The 17540-nt window shown below is 39.0% G+C and overlaps 1 protein-coding gene across 6 annotated transcripts in view; it reads right to left on the minus strand.

Moving 5' to 3' along the window:
• The window catches only part of Ctnna2 (catenin alpha 2), a 1149154-nt gene that overhangs the window by 295658 nt on the left and 835956 nt on the right, over positions 1–17540 (minus strand). For all 6 annotated transcript variants that reach the window (XM_087656637.1, XM_087656638.1, XM_087656636.1 and 3 more), the window contains one exon: positions 6974–7054. In XM_087656637.1, the coding sequence (XP_087512763.1) occupies positions 6974–7054 (81 nt within the window). The remainder of the gene's footprint in view (positions 1–6973; positions 7055–17540) is intronic.

The raw sequence follows: 17540 nt of genomic DNA on the forward strand, positions 1-17540 counted from the left end.
ATGGGTTTTAAATTACAACATCAATCTTCGTCAATCGGTTTAAAGTGACACCCTTGTGTCCTATGATTTTTCCCACAATGTGGGAGTTGACTTTCTTGGGAAATGTTGCCTCAAGAGGGTTTCTACTTGCTTGAGAATTCTACTTCAACAAAGATCTATTTTATTAAAAACTTTTGGGTTGTTTTTTTTTAATGAACTACAAATCTAGCTCCATATCCTTAATTAGAAACATCTAAAATAAGGATTGTGATTGACCTTATTTATTTTAATTTAGGAAGTAGAACTTTAAAACCAGCATCACTCTTCTAAGGAACTCTTCCTAAGAGCTAGAAGGAAATAGGGCAGACTGAAAGAATAGGAAGTCACATAAGTTGGTGAAATTCTCATTCTTAACAACGATCTTTGATTGCCTCTTTTTATCTCAATCAGGTTTGATTTCTCTAAATACCATACTAAGGTGTGATAAGGCAAGATCGCATAGAGGTTCCTCCATCTTGTATTCTTGTTGAGGGCATTTCAAATTTAACTAGAATTGAATTTCCTTTATGGAGAATACCTTGATAAATTACCCATCTCTCCTCTAGAAGCCTATGCCAAGATACCCAGCTAACTTATCTTAGCTTCTGTTGAACTACTTGTTTGTTTAGAACCTCCCCTTACATTTCCAGAACAAGATCATGAGGATGGGACTTTTACATTTAAAAGTTCCACAGTTTAAATCTTTCAGTATACATTTGGGTCCTGAATACCTGAGTGTTGCCCCAACTGGCTGGAATAAAGTTTTTGAATTAGTTATAAATTGTGTCTGGATGGTCATCTCTTTTGTAAAAAAGAAATGCAGAATACATGTGTCTATGAATATTGTCCTGGGTCACCCACTGAGTGCTCTCCTTTAGAATCTGTTATCAGGCAGGTTGTTCTGCAAAGCATATAAATGGTGAAAAGATATCATTGCATTTGCTCTCTAGAGGAAAACTTCTTTAGTTCTACAACTACCAGAATCTCTTTTTTTTTATTTTAAGATTTATGTCATTTTTGTTGTGTTTATGTGTGTCTGTGTGATTGTATGACACACACACACAGACACACACAGACACACACACACACACAGACACACACAGACACACACACACACACACACACACACACACACACACACACACGCACGCACGCACACACACGCTCCTGAGGACCAGAAAAGGGTGTCAGATCTCCTGAAACTGGAGTTTGAGGAGGGTGTGACTGGCAGGACATAAATGCTGAGAACTGCTGCAATTGTTCTTCACTGCTGAACCATAACTCTAGCTCCTAACTGCCCAAATCTAAGGGGCGGGGAGCTCAGCTGAGCCAGGCAAATCAGTCACTACATATTCCATCCAACTTGAGCTTCAATTTAGATCAGTGGATTTTTGTATGTGTATCATACAGGTAAACGTAGAGATAGAGAAAGGATGGGAAGAAAGATAAAAATATTCCAACATATGGGTAGCCACAGAACTGACAGATGGGGACCATTTTAGTCCAAGAAAGGCAGATTAAGAAAGAGAAAGGTGTTTGAACCAAATCCACAGATGTGGTGAGATATTATGCTCTTACGGCTGCGTGTTAATACCATGAAACAATCTTCCTGTAATCTTCATTCCTGCAAAAGTTGAGAGAAGAAAACCACTGACAGGCACCAGGCAGGGCAAGGATGCTTCTTTGCCTACCACTCTGAATGCATCGCTCCAGGAGGCTTAGCTCAGCATCATTCAAATTCTACCACTCATTTCAGCTGAAAGACAATTCTTTGAATTCCCTCATCATTCCTTAATAAAATGCAAAGGAGGGAGAGTGGAGGCATGTACGAGGCCTAAGTGGACAGAGCTAAAGATGCTGGCTCCTATATGTAAAATCCAAATCCCTATTAGAACCAGTACATCAGGAAGGTAGGAGTGTATGTTCATAATCTGTTGAATAGTCTAAGCAGAGGCAACCCCTGGAGATCTTCATGCTTCTAAAGTCTGATTATCACCCCTTAGGACCTTTGGTACAGAAAGTGAGTGAATACCTTTCTTGGAGTCACACAATTTTTTTTGTAGCTCAAAGAAATTCTACAGATTGAGTTTGGATCCTCACTTCATAAGAAGAGGCGATCAAAGATGAAGACTCCAGAACCAGGAATGATGGCTGACACCCATAATCCTAACACTCAGGAGCTGAGGAGAACTGCTGTGATGCCAAAGCTAGTTTGGGCTATGAGTGAGACTGTCTCGAAGGAAGAGAGACGGTGGGGGCACCAAACAGGATATCTAGGTAATGCTACAGCCTTGAAGTCAGAGAAATGATATGTATTACAAGTCAATGGTTTTTCATCAACTATCTAATTTTTATTAGCTATGTCATTTCATACCAGACAGACAGGAAATGAAAAGTTGATTTAAGGAGGCATGATAGGCAGAGCTGCCCATCTCTCTGTTGGTATACTAACACACACAATCATTCATTATGCCATATTTCTTCTTTGTACATTAATTTATTTTATTACTTTGCATCCTCCTCAGACCTTCCCCTCCCTCTCCTCCTCCTAGTCATTCTTGCTCACCTCCTCTCCCCCATACCCCTTCCCTTTCTTCTCAGAGAAAGGGAGACTTCCCATGGATATCAACCTGCCTTGGTATATCAGGTTGTAGTATAACTGAAGACATCTACTAAAGCTAGACAACAGTGTCCAGTTAAGTGAAAGGGATCCAAAGGCAGGCCACAGAGTTAGAGGCAGCCTCTCCTCTTAAAATGAGACCGAAATGGCCTCCTCCTACAGCCAAGCAGGACTCCTAGTGGAAGGAGGGGGACAACAAAACCAGCCAACAAAACCTTCAACCCAAAATTTCTCTAGCCTATAAGATGTTCAGGGATAAAGATGGAGCAGAAATTGAGGAAATGGCCACCAAGGACTGGACCAACTTGAAGATAGCAAATCCCTGACAATATTAATGATACCTGCTAATCTGTGCTTGCAGACAACAGCCTAGCATAACTATCTCCTGAGAGGCTTCATCCAGCAGTGCATGAAAACAGATTCTGAGACATACAACTAAATATCAGTTGGTGCTTGGGAAGTCTTGTGGAAGACACCATAAGAAGACCTACAGAGTCAACTAACTGGGGTCCATGTGGGCTCACACATACTGAACCACCAAACAAACAAACAAACAAACAAACAAACAAACAAACTAGAAGAGAAAAAAACAAGAAGAAAAAAGGAATTGTTCTTTTTTTAACTGACAAATGAACATTGTTAGATCCCAGAAGGAAAGCTTCTGTCTTGTGGAGGGTGTTGCATGAAGCATGCTTTCCTTCTGGGAATATCCTGCAGACAGCCAGAGGTTCCCAAGCAGAACTATGGTGCTATGGTTCCCATCTAGAAATGTCTATCACACACCTTGGACACTCAGCCCTAAAGGGAATGGCTCCATTTACTCCCTCTCTTCAGGACTCAGGGAATCCTTGAAAGAGCAGGCAGAAAGACTGTAATGTAAGATCCAGATGATGGGAGACACCAGGAGAACAGGACCTTCTAAATCAACATGGTCAAACTCATACCAGCTCACAAAACCTGAGGCACCAAGCACAAGGCCTGCAGATGTTTATACCAGGACCACTGCATTTGTATTATAGATTCCAGTGGTTTTATGGGATTTCTAAGTGTGCAAACCAGGGATCTCTGATTTTTATGCCTTCTCTTAGGCTCTTTTCCTTGTTTGTTTATGTTGTCCATTTCTGACAAGTTAGTTTCTGTGTTATCTCATATTTTATTTTATCATTTTTGTTTTATTTTTAATCTCTTAAAAACCTGTCTGTTTTCTAAGGAGGAAGAGAATGAGGGCAGATTCAGATCAGAAGGGAGGTGGGAAAGATCTGGGATGAGTAAAGAGAGGGAAAATAGTAATAGGGATACATTATGTGAGGGGGGATCTATTTTTAAAATGGGAAGAAAAAATGTCTCTCGCAAGCTCAAGTGCTTCCATGCTTGGCCCCTGTCACTGCTGCTGTTCTGGTGGGTTACATGTAAAGCATCAGGAGGTAGCCCCTCAGTTGAGGAAATGGGTCTCTGTAGGGAGGGGTGCAGTTTAAGGTTCACAACCCACTACGGTTTCTACCTGATCTTTGCTTCCTGATCCATGGAGAAATGATCAAAGAGCTTCACCCTCTGTCCTGCCTCCCAACAAGATTTTCACCTGCAACCTACTTAACATGATGCACTATGTACCTTCCAGTCCAAAGCCAAAAGGAATCTCTCCTTTTTAAAATTATTTCTTGTAAAGTACTCAATTCCAGGAATGAGAAAAGTAAAACAAAACAAACAAAAACCCACAACTGTGCTCTCCTGGTTTCAAACACATCTAGGACTACAGCATTCCTGTCCGGGCTCCTTGGTAGTTCTATCTCTGCTTGCTACACTAGGGAAATGAATGGTACATGGATCTGCACCAATCTGATCTTTCCACAGTTGCAGAAGGCACAGTAGGTGTTGCCTTCAGTAGTAGTTTGTTCTAGATGACTGAGACAATCAACTTAGTGATGAACATGGGCATATGAAAAGCCTCCCAGGTAGAGATAGGGTGGTTGCTAGGCAGGACTCAAAGTGTATTTGCTATTGAGATATAGATATGGGATACAATCTTTTCTAGATACAACACACACTACCTAAATAACAAAAGAAGGATTCATCATGAAAAATATAAGAACTGCTCTAGTATTGTATGAAAAAAGTGACAATTGTCTTATGGGAATTGAGTCTGTGCACAAAGGAAAGTATCTTTTTCTTTCTCCTTATTGGTTCTGTGATTATATATATATATATATATATATGTGTGTGTGTGTGTGTGTGTGTGTGTGTGTGTGTGTGTGTGTGTGTGTATAAAAATCATATGTGTGGGAGAGGGGGTAAATAGATACAAAGGGTGAGTAGATATAAAACTCTCTGGGAGGGTAAAGGGAAGTACTAGAATTAGTGAGAGGTAGAGACAAACAAGAGGTATGGCATCGATTATGTATAGCATACAATACTTACACAGTAGGCTGGGCATGGTGGAGCACACCTTTAATCCCAGCACTAGGGACACAGAGGAAACTGAACTCTAAATTCAAGGCCAGCCTGTTTTATATAGTGAGTTCCAAGTCAGGCAGAACCACATAGTGAGAACTTATCTCAAAATTACAAACAAAGCAAAATAAAACAAAGCAATCTACATCCATGTAAGTTTAAAATAATCTTTAAAAAACTTTATTATATTTTATGTGTATGGGTATTTGGCCTGTGTGTATGTCTGTGAATCACATGTGTACCTGGTACCTGTGGTGACCAAAAGAGGAAATTATTGGATCCCCTAGAATCAGAGTTATAGATGGTTGTGAACTGCCATCTGGGTGCTGGGAACCAATCCTGAGTACAATCCAAGAGCAGCAGATACTCTAACCACTGATCCAACTCTCTAACTCAAAAAAAGAAAACCCATATTTTGAAATCAAATATTAAACATATCACTTAAGATCTGAACCCAGATTTTTAGGAAAAGCCAATTTTGAACCATATATGTGCACCCTGTGTGCACCCTGTGTTCTGGGATGATCTGTGTGGTCCCTTGTTCCCAGTAAATATCAGGAAATCAGGAATACAAGAGGTTTATAGCACATCAGAACCTGAGCTTCTGTTTTCTCAAAGCATCTCAAGAGTCAGCTGAGTCTCTTTCAATGAGTGGTTCTCAACCTGGGTTGACATATCCTTGGGTTCATAAATCTGATAGATATTTATATCATAATTTATAGCAATAGCAAAATTACAGTTATGGAGTAGCAATAAAAATAGTTTTATGGTGGGCAGTTGCTACAACATGAAGAACTGTATTAAAGGGTCTCAGCATTAGGAAGGTTTAGAACCACTGATTTAAATGTATTATTTCATTAAAAAACAAAACAAAACCTTAGGAAACACCTAGTTATAATAATTTTATGTGAAATGTACTAGATAATCAGGAGAAATCATTTTCTTGATTAAAAACAAACAACAAAAACTTCCAAGTCAATATTGGTCAATGATCATAAAACATTTGCCATATAAAAAGAAAACTACTTTCCTTCCCCAGATAAGATTTCCCCTAAAAGGAGGAGGAGGAAGAGGAGGAGGAAAAGGAAGAGGAGGAGGAGGAGGAGGAGGAGGAGGAGGAAGAGGAGGAGGAGGAGGAGGAGGAGGAAGAGGAGGAGGGAAAAGGAAGAGGAGGAGGAGGGAAAAGGAAGAGGAGGAGGAGGAGGAGGGAAAAGGAAGAGGAGGAGGAGGAGGAGGAGAAGGAGGAGAAGGAGAAGGAGAAGGAGAAGGAAAGGAAAGGAAAGAAGGAGGGAAGGAAGAAAGAAAACAGGAAAACCAGAAAATAAAATGAAACCATCAGACTAATGATAGCAATAGCCATTTAATTCATGCCGCAAAATCTCATTTTCATTCTGGGCTTCCCTTCAAAAACCCAATAAACATACTAACTATATTTCCAGGAGAATATAGTGGGCCTCAGATCTTAATGAACCTGTCATATTAAGGGTTTTAGTTCTCATTAAAAATTAGCAATCTAGTATATCATTCAACACCTTGGAAGTTTAGTAAGTAAGAACTCTCATAAATCAGTGACAGGTTCAAGACCTCTCTGTATTCGGAAACTAAAAACCAAATGTCCATAGTGGAAAATTGAAGTTCATATCTGAGAGGGTTATGTCTGTCAAGGGAGTGGCTACCTTATGTGTTATTAATATCATGAGTTCTGCAGACATCTCATCCCTTGGCTTAGAAGTTTTCTAATTTCCAATAGATTGCTTTCTATATGTATGTAGATGCGATGATAAATAGTTGCTTGAATTACTGCATTCTATAAGGCTAGTCTGGAAGGGAGCATTCTGAAGAACCATAACAAAATACTTTGTGGTGAAAATTGCAAGAAACCCATACCTGTCTCCTCAGATCTCTGGTTTTCTTGGTCATTTTGTCAATCGCAATGTTGAGAGGGTCTCCTTTCTCTTTCCTTCCAGTCTATTAAGAAAAGAAAAATCATTTCCGGTTTATAAAATTCAGTATCAAGGAACATTAAAAGTTTAAGATAATTCAGGAAAATACTTAAGTTACAAAATCCAACCAATTAAAAATGAAACAAAATATTTGTTCAAGTATTCTATAAACATAGCTGGGTCACTAAGGTCATTTTTCTCTGAAGTATAAATTAACATTGAAATAGTCAGTAGGTTCTCAGGAGAGTTTTATCCATGTTCAACTCCCTGTAAATCCATTTTCTTCCTTTCCTGCAATTTATGAAGAAAATACATAACACGATAGATGTCTTGCTTTTGATTTCAAAGATAAATATAATGGGATTCTCAATTATATAAGCATGCTTATGGTATAAAAGACAAATAGAATGTTTCCAAAGAAGAATTCACAGGGCTTGAGGAGATGACTCAGTGGATTAAGCACTTGACACGGAACAACCTAAGGACCAGAGTTTGTCTCTTGAGAGCCTGCATAAATGCAGATTTGTACAGCAACTCAACTATAATTCCAGCACTCTGAATGCTGAAACAGGATTCCCTGGAACAAGATGGCTAGGAAGACAAGTGTATCAGCTCTGGGTTCAAGTGAGAGATCCTACCTCAATGATTAAATGGGGAGCAATACAGAAAAACTCCTAATACACATGTGTAATCATACCTGTGCACATGTATGTATGAACATACAAAAATATGCATATATGCATGAACACCACACACGCATATAAAAGAAAAGTTTAAAAACAAATTCTCCACTGTCAAAATTAAAAATTTTATGCTAACATTTCAGAGACCATATTACAGGTTTAGTGCTGATACTAGGAGAAATGTTCTAGGAAACCAAGAACTTTTAATGTCTGTCATGCAAAGCAGGAGTGCCAAACATGGGCATGAGCAACTCACAGTTTGTAATCAGGAACAAAACTTTCTAACAAATAGTTGTAGAAGCAAAAGAACAGAGAATAAACAACATCTCAATGAATGATTCACTTAAAAATTTCTCTAGTTTTGTGTTTACTTTCCATTTCCCTGATGGCTACAGAAAGACAAGAAAACACAACAAAGAGAATCTGCAATAGTTCTATGTTTAAAAGCTTGGAATTTTTACTAGTGTGTGGAGTTGGGGATGGATATGGTTTCATTCTTCATGGCTGTCATGTAGAGTTCAGTAGACAACATGAAGAAGTCAGATGTATTCTTCTACTATGTGGATTTAGGGAATCAAACTCTGGTAATGATGCTTGAGAAAAGGTTCCTCTACCTGCTGAGCCATCTGGCCCATCCGCTACTCTTCTGTTCTGTTTTTACACTAAAAAGATTCCCATGGATTCCAAGTTCTGTGAACACTGCAGATGCATCATCTTCTACACAAGAGACAATCATTTTAAAGAAAAAGTCTGAAAATTATTACATCAAAAAACTTCAATCTAACACCCTATAAATTTATTTATTTGCCTTGCTGGGGTGAGCCATCCCTTGTTGCGTATCCCATCTGTACAGAATCACACAAAGGTCTGTAGTTAAGCATTGAATGAATAAGATTGTGGATGACATGTTCTGCCAGATAATTTGTTTGGAGGAAAGTTACGACCATTTGTTGGGCACATAAGGGTCTCTTTTCATGAAAACCCCTAGACGCATGGAGTCTATCCAGATACATAGGCTTCAGAATTGCAAGCTTTGCTGAAAGCAGTCGCTTTTCTGTGTAACATGCTTAATTAAGCCAGTTTTTCTAAACAAATATGTGATGCATAGCCTTATAGGGTTTTTACTAAAACGTCAAAACTTGGGGCATATGTGTGTATATTTTTAGTTGTCTAAAATTCTATAAATCCTTTCTTCTCCACTGTCTAAACTCACAAGCTGACTCGTTCAGATGTACACATTGAGGTCGTTAGTAGGAAGAGCTTAAAATAGACTAACATTTTACAACTTTTAAATATCAGCCTCCAAATAGCTCCAAGAAAACAAAAGTATATGAAGAAGAATGGGGTAGTTTGATCTTCCTGAAGAACAGAGAAACATGGTTGTATTAAGGAAGAGTTCTCCTAGCATCCAGCCTTCCAATATTCATGTAGACACTAGTTTAATACATGGTGGCAACTCTTCCTCTGATTATTTTGCAACGAGGATGTTTGTCATCAAACTACAGGGTCCTTTTGGGGAGGTCTGCACCACTGACAAGAGCCACAGACTTCCCATTTCCTCTCCATCAATTAGAATGGTAAAAACATATGGAAAAAAGTAAAAATTGTTGTGTACAGTTGTGCACATCATTAACACTAGCCCTTGGGAGACAGAGTCAGACAGATTTCTATGAATTCCAGGACTGCCTGTTCTACAGAGTGGAACCAGGTCACAAAAATAAACAATCAAATACATACATACATACATACATACATACATACATACATACATGTTACATGGTATGAGCTAGGCTTAAGTTGTAGAAAAGACAAGGGAGAGAATAGTTGCCAGTTAAAAGACCCGGGGCAGGGGTGTCCAGAGATGGTTCCATGAGTAGAATACTTGCCTGACAAGTGTGAGAAACTGAGTTAAAATTCCTAGAACTGAAGTAAAGCTGGATGTCACAGTACAAACATTGATAATTCCAGAACCCCTACAAGGACACATGAGGCAGAGATGGGAGAATCTCTGGAAGGTAATAGGCCAGCTAATCTGACATATGCAATGGGGGATAAAGAATGACACTGAACCAAAACCTTAGATTTTCCTTTGGCTTCCACACACTTACTGCGGTACACTATGGCCATGTTCACATTCATGAACACAAACACACACACACACACACACACACACATCACCATCATGTCTACCACCACTAATATAACCATATCCCCAAAATCATCTAAAAGTAATAACTTTTAAAAATAAAATGAAGTAAGGTAGTTTAGCTCCAGGAAATAATTAATGAAAAAGAATACTGGGCTCCAGACACTGGGCTCCACTTATTCTGCTAATAATACATCGTCACCTTTTTTCCACTAATGAGAAAAATGACAATGGAGAATGTCATGAGACTAGGGCCAGAAACTGAAGCACTGGGCTATGGTTCTAAGACTAAAGAAATATCAAAAAACTCACTAATCAAAATAAATAGTTTATTGTGCTCTTTAAAACAGCAAAATGAAAGCAAAAGTAATCCATGTAGAACAAAATTGATATAAAATTTAAATTAAGACAAATCTGCCAAGGCATGGATTAGGACAGGACCATTAAAGCATGCCCTGCATCAGGTATTAAATTTGACAAAGCATGATTTAGGATAGGGACACTGAAGCAAGCCCAGCATTGGATATTTCCTACTTTAAAATCTGAGGGAGATGGCAACCTGCCTGCAAGATGTTACACTAGGGAAACAGTGGCAGAAATGTTAGAGGAGTAACCAACCACTTTCCTTGGGATTCAAAACCTATTCCATGGCATGGAATCCATACCTGACACTCTCAATGAGGCCAGGAGCCTGACACTATGTAAGCCATATTTCCTCTAGGAAAGCTACTAATATTGTTCTGCTAAGTGAATATAGCAATAAAATGACTTCTTGTGGAGAAAATAAATTATGTGGAAATATTGGGAATATTACTCAGTGGGTAGAGTGCTTGCCTAGAAGGCATGATGTTCCAAGATCCATTTGAAACCCTGCAGAAATCAAGTGCAACACACTGATATGTAATTCTATTCTTAGGATGTAGAGTAGGAACAGCAGGGATTTAAGATTATTTTCCAGAGCATGACCATTTCAAGGCTATCCAGGGAAAGATACTCTCTCAAGAAAAATTAAAGTATGTTTTCATAATTAAAAATTAAAAATAAAGATAAATCATTATGTAAAATACTGGTTCAGCTTGATGTTCTATGATTTTCTATGTTGCATGCAGTACCTCTTATTCTCATCCTGTATGTTATCCTTTCTACAAGCAAAGGCAACATGTGTTTCTCATGTGGTATCAATAACATGAATGTCACATGTCACATGTTTGTAAAGGAGCCACATAAATAGGAAAAGCTAAGGTTTTCTTTTCTCAGAAAGTGTTTCAATGATTACAAATGATTAGACTAGAACATGAGGCCTAATGATGTGGGCAACATTCTGAAGGGTGAGATTCTTGAGACAGCAAATAGATGCAAAGTGAAGTCCCCACACGTAGGATGGGGTTAGAGGGCATTAGCTAGATGTTAGCTCTGGGTTAGATGAGAATAGGAAGAGGGGTAGCATTTTGAGTGGCAACAAGAGACAAAGGACTCTGAGACGGCAATGAATAGAACGAGTCAACCTTTTCTGCCTGAAAAGAGAGGATCACTCTGACCAGTGGACAGGACTTGTTTTCAAGAGATCTTACTTCCCATGTGAATACTGCTGACTATATTTTAACCAGCAAACCCAGAGAAGCCTCGTGAAATTAGTATTCCATGCCACTCTTGTCAAGATTCTGTTCATGTAATATTTTCAATTCTGGATCTCTTTAACTTTCAAGTTCTTGGCTGAAGGCAATCCAGAAATGGAGGCGGCATGGAATGCATAAAATACAATTTTGAAAGAAAATCACTAACTTCCTTTTGGTTATGTATGTATGAAAGGTGGGGAGTGGGGAAGTTTGCCTGTGAGTACAGGTGCCTGTAGAGGTCAGCAGAGAGCGTCGGATTCTATGGAACAGAAGTAGGTGTTTGTGAGCCACCCAACCAAAACAGTTGAAAACCAAATCCAGTTCTCTGGAGACATTGTTGATACTCTTGCCTTCTGACAAACCTCCTCGGATTCCAAATCGATGGATTTTTAAAGCAAGTGCTAGAGTTTAGGAAATCTGAGCCGGTGGCCAGTCTAGTGAACTAACTGGCTTGCTGTAAGCTTAGATTTGAGTTTGTGTGTAGGAATAAGACATTGTCTGGCAATGCTTTCCAACTAGGCCTGGAGCTATATGCTATGATTTCAAATGCTTGGGGAGGAGTCTGTATGAAAGTACTGTGTCATGCTCCCATCAAACAGATGGACAGACTACTATGACAAGATCACACCAACCAACCGGTACTAGTCTGCGATCTTAAATTATTGATATGCCTTAGTTTTTATGTCTGTTTTAAGTACAATATATAGTATAATGTATGCCCTGTCTTCTTAATAGATTAGCTGGATAATCAATCATGATGTCAATGTACTTGAAACAAGAAAAAGTTTTAGCAGTATTTGAAGTGGTTAGGTGAGTATATTGGGAATAAAATAAACAAGTTAAGTTGATTTAGAAACTAGTGGCCAGACATAGTGTTATGTACGGATATAATACCATCACTCAGGAGGTGGAGCAATGAGACGATCAAAATCTTCAACATACTGAGCTTCCCAACCGCTTAAATTACATGATATCCTGTTTTAAAATAAATCATAATCTATGATTGTAAAGTTTCATGTGTTATTCTTCAATGGCTAATAATAAATCATAAATTTGGGGTATTATTCCCTTTAATTGCCTGCCCTGTATCCTTGGACCTATTCCCACGTGTCTTCGTCATCTTGTTATGGGAATGTAGCCTGTTGTAGTCTGTGTGTTTGTGGGTTTGCATATATATGTAGGGGTGCATATATATGCACATGTATATGTGTACATGTGTGTGGAGGCCAGAGGCTGTCATGAGGTATCTCATTTCACTGAAAACAGACCTTGCCAAAATGGCTAGTTTGGCTAATCAAGCTTGTCCTAGGGATCTGCCTTCTGCCTCCTGAGTGTTGCAGTGACAAGTTGAACTGTTATGTTTATCTAATATTCACATGGGTGTTGAGGATTTGAATTGTGGTCCTAATGCTTGCATGGTAAGTGCTTTACCCATGGAACCAACTCACTCGTTCATCTCCTTTATATTTCCTGGCAGTAGTGGTGTCCTTTAGTAAGTGTCATTGTCAAAAGAAGACAATACTCCAAGTACTCCCCTCCCCCACTGCTGTGGGCACCTATCCTACTGCCCATCTGTTGTGCTGGGGCAGAGCTTGTTTCTAGAACTCTATTTGTTTCAGACTTAGAATGTTATTTCACAAACATGTCCAGAGTGGATCCATGGCTTGAATTGACAACAGCAAAGAGAATACATTTCCTCATTTGGGTTTTCAGAGGACGTCTTTATTCCATTAGACTTTGGCTGCCAGCTCCAGTCTAGTTTGCCAAAATAAGAGATGTTCAGGAGAACTTCAGAATTCCAGCTTCATTCTAAGTACAATTATTGTGCCACTCACTGGAGTCTGGGGACTTTACAGTTAGTCTTCAGGTAAAGTGTAATGCTTTATTTCAGTGATTTTTTTTTATTATACTACTTTTTGCCTCTATACAAACTAAAGGTCCCTTGACTCTGGACAAAGATCTTCTCTCAGGTTGACACTGTAGTGCACTTGGTTAGAGTATTTGTCTACCTTGTCAACTCCCTGTGTTGGAGCCACACTCCAGCACTGCATGAGCCACATTCCATGGTATACACTGTTCATCCTACCAACCAGGAGTGGAGGACAAGAGGACTAGAAGTTCATACAGACCAGCCTGAGCTGATGAGCCCCTGTTCACAAAATAACAATTGTTATTATTATTAAAATTCTCCGAGTAGATTAGATGGATGACACATACATATTCCTGAAAATCCTAAAGTTGTACGTAATATATGGGCAATGGGATTTTAAATGACACATAACTGATACTAACTTCATGATCTATATAGCACACTGCTAAGAAATAACTTTCAAATCTCTAAAAATTAGTAGGCATTCTCATTCCAGTCCCTCTTCTTATATAACATGGCTCATTAAATACAGATAGTAACCAATGGAAAGGAAATGGATGTAAAGGTAATAAAATGAAAGGAGGAGGTTAACACATACAAATCTCCTGAACACAGATCTACCATGGACAATGCCCATCAGAGACACAGACTCACAGCAGCCATGTGTGGAAGGCACAATATAAATATGCCAAGCATGGCTGTAGGAATATAGATATCTATAACATTCTTCCTTTCCCTCAAATGGACCTGAAAACTGAACTGAATATATAAGGAATATTCAAAATACTATGTAGCTGTGTTTCTTATAGAGTGGATGTATTAGGGGTAAATCAAATGCCCAGCCTTCAAATCATTGTCATTTGAAAGAAATAAAAGTCCAAATCATTGGAATGCAGAAAGCAATAATGTGGCCTGCATTCTACCTGGAACACATTTTGCTGTCATTTAAACCTATGATTTAGACAACAGGAGGGAGGAGGAAAAAATTATCTATTGATCCAGCAGTCACCCTATCATATTTGGAAGGTTGCCCGCCTACCCTCAAACCCCGCATATAGAAATCATATCGTTATTACAAATAGCACCATTATTTATAGAACCTTGAGCGTTTCGTAATACCTTTTATGCTGTGTATAAATCATTGTCTGAACATGTGGACCTTTCTAAATATTTCCTTTTCACTGGCTAAGAACATTTGTCTTGAAAAGAAAGATGCAGTATCTTGTAGGAATGGATGTAAGTTCAGAAGAGACAGCAAAGAAAATCCATCATCTGACCACAGCACACGCTTCTCAGCTTTCCTAGATCCTGGAGTGCTAGTTGGTGGGGGAGTACGACATGAACTTGCAAAGAGAAACGGTGTTGTATCTTCTAACCTTCTCTGCTAGACCTTGTCAATGTTCAAAGATTTATAAACACATAATGTATGGTTATCAAAGAAACTTGTGGGTAAGCCCCTCATTAGTACAGATAACCCTCAACTTATGAGGAAGCTGATAAATAGTACTGACAAATTCACTGTAACTTGAAGGCATTGCAAGGAAACAATACATTTGATACACTGATGGTTTTAGCTTTGACTTATGTGCACTAAGGACCGATGTCATGATCACATGACAGAGAACTGTGGCTTGTCACCATTGCCCAGCATGTTGAAGAATGTCAAACCAATTTAGATAGCCCCTAGGGGAACCAATTCAAAGCTTTAAAGTACAATTTCTACTGAATATATATCACTTTCACACCATGATAAAGTTTAAACATCACTAATTCAGCCGTATAAAGTTCAGGACTTCTGTATTACAATGTCATTCCATACACAAATCAAGTAATGTGCACAGGAGATGGATTGCCGTGGTTCTCATCGTCCCATCATACTATATCTGATCTTTCACTAATAGGACTCCATTTTTTTTCTTTCTCAGTAACAACCAAGGATCCTTGACTAACAGATGAAGTTGTAATATTCAAACCTGTGAAAATGAACCGCAGTTTTGGGCACTGGAGGCAGAACCAATAGGAAGATGGGGATTGTATTCTAAGATTTAGAAACTGGAAAGAGATAACCTCTAACTGGCTGTGCAGTATCAGAGACAGGCACCACAGAAAGAGATGAGTGGCTGGGAGGAAAGCTGAGAAAAACTCAACAGCCCCTGTTTTCAAGAGTCTTCCTATATCCAACCAGCACACTAAGGTTGGTGTCTCCACTGAGTGCACTCTTCAATTAAGTATTGCATCAAATAAAGAAAAAAATTAATATTTTAGACTGTACTATTTTACAGTTTTTCTATGTGACTGCAGAAGAAAAGCCAAGCTTTTTGTAGGTCAAGAAGACCTGGGATTCTCCCCAAGGAGTCAACAAGAAACTCATAAGAAGTACTTCGGAAATACTTTCGTGTCGATAGAAAGATGGATGGCTCCAACAGGCACCTGGGTATAGGAAATAGGTAGGAAAAGCATTAATAGGTGTTTTGAAAAATATGGAATCCTAAAAATAAATTTCACTACTTCACAAGTTATTGCTCAAAGCCATAGGAAGTATATGATTCGCACCTGTGCAGTGTTTCAATTTATACTCCTTGATTTATTTTATCAACACAGGTGTCATCATCACTGATAAATTGCCAGGCAACTCTCCATAAAAGATATTTTTCACTGGGTCACCCTCCCTAAAACTTCGGTGATTGCTAAAAGCCTGAGTTAATTAACTATATATTCCTTCTAAGCCTGTAAGAGAGTGTGAACGAAGCAAACTGCTAAAAGATGCCATTTTATCTTCACAGCTGAAATGAAAGCCGTCAAGGGCAAATACAGATTCCCATTGATTCATGCACACACACACACACACACACACACACACACACACACTAAATGATTAACAGTTCAATGAAATTTAAAATTTCATTTCATTTTTAAGTGAATTTCCCTAAGCCACTGAGCTATAGTTAAAGCTTTCAACACCTAAAAGATCCCTGGAGTTTGGAATTTTCTACCACCTCAAAAAAATATATATCCATGCATGCACACACACAAACACATACACACACATACACACACACACACACACACACACAATCCAATAGCTGGATCCATACTGGGGAGAGTTGACAGGAAAGTTAGGAATAATCAGGCTTAATTTCTGGATGATAGACTTGTCCAGAGACATCAGCCATGGCTTTCCTGAACCACGTTTATAGACAAATCAGGAGCCAGTTCCCATCACACCTACTTCATCACTCTATCCTGTCCTCTCAGTTCACACACTATCAGCCTCTGCTGCAGACCTGCAGCTACTGCTGCTATTTAGTTTGTGGTTACAAAAATCTGCCATTTAAGCCATCATTATACAGTGTGGCAAACCCCCTGCATTGTTCATTAAAATTCAGCTTTCATGATATGCAAAACATGTAAACTATATCATGAAGATCCTGTGTTGTCTCTATCTAATTAGAAACTCTTTCTAAAGGGAACCTATGCTTAGAACTATAAACCTCATGAAGAACCCAAATCTTGGTGTTCACAGGCTTTAGAACAAAACCTGCTAAGCTTAGTTTGCTGGATAAATATGGTGTCAAGCTATCTTCTAAATACTAGGTTTTACACCCAAAGATTAGTGCTGTTCTCAGCCTTTATCAGAGAAGCTTCTTTTAGCAATGGGCAGTGATTAGTACAGAGACTCACAACTGGTATACATGTGGAGAATATATGAGTGTGGCGTGCTTCACCTTAATTAGGATGTCTATTTCACCTTCTGTGAAGACTCTGTAAACATGGCAGAAGAGTGGTTGGGGAGAATATAAGAGCTAGAGGGATGGAGATGCTTGCTACATAACAGTATGGCACAACTCACTGAAACTGTGGTTACCTGCACAGGAGCAGCATGAGACCCATGGCCCTTTCGTCATGCATTGGAGAGGTGCCACCCCTCCCTGAGTGTCTATGAGTCAGAGAAGGAAGAGGAGAAGGCCAAGGAGAAGAATAAGAAAAGGAAGAAGAGAAGGAGAAGAGGAGGGGAGGAGAAGGCCAAGGTCAAGAGGAAGGAGGAGAAAAAGAGGTAGAGGCAGATGAGGAGGAGGAGGAGGAGAAAGTGGAGGAGGAGGAGGAGAAAGTAGAAGAGTTGTAAAGAAGGGTTTCAGTTGAAAAGGGGGTAGATAAAAGAGGATAATGGGGCTTGAAATTTTCCACATTCAATAAAT

This window comes from Rattus norvegicus, chromosome 4 (assembly GCF_021556685.1).
Source record: "Rattus norvegicus strain SHRSP/BbbUtx chromosome 4, alternate assembly SHRSP_T2T, whole genome shotgun sequence".
Taxonomy (NCBI): Eukaryota; Metazoa; Chordata; class Mammalia; order Rodentia; family Muridae; genus Rattus; species Rattus norvegicus.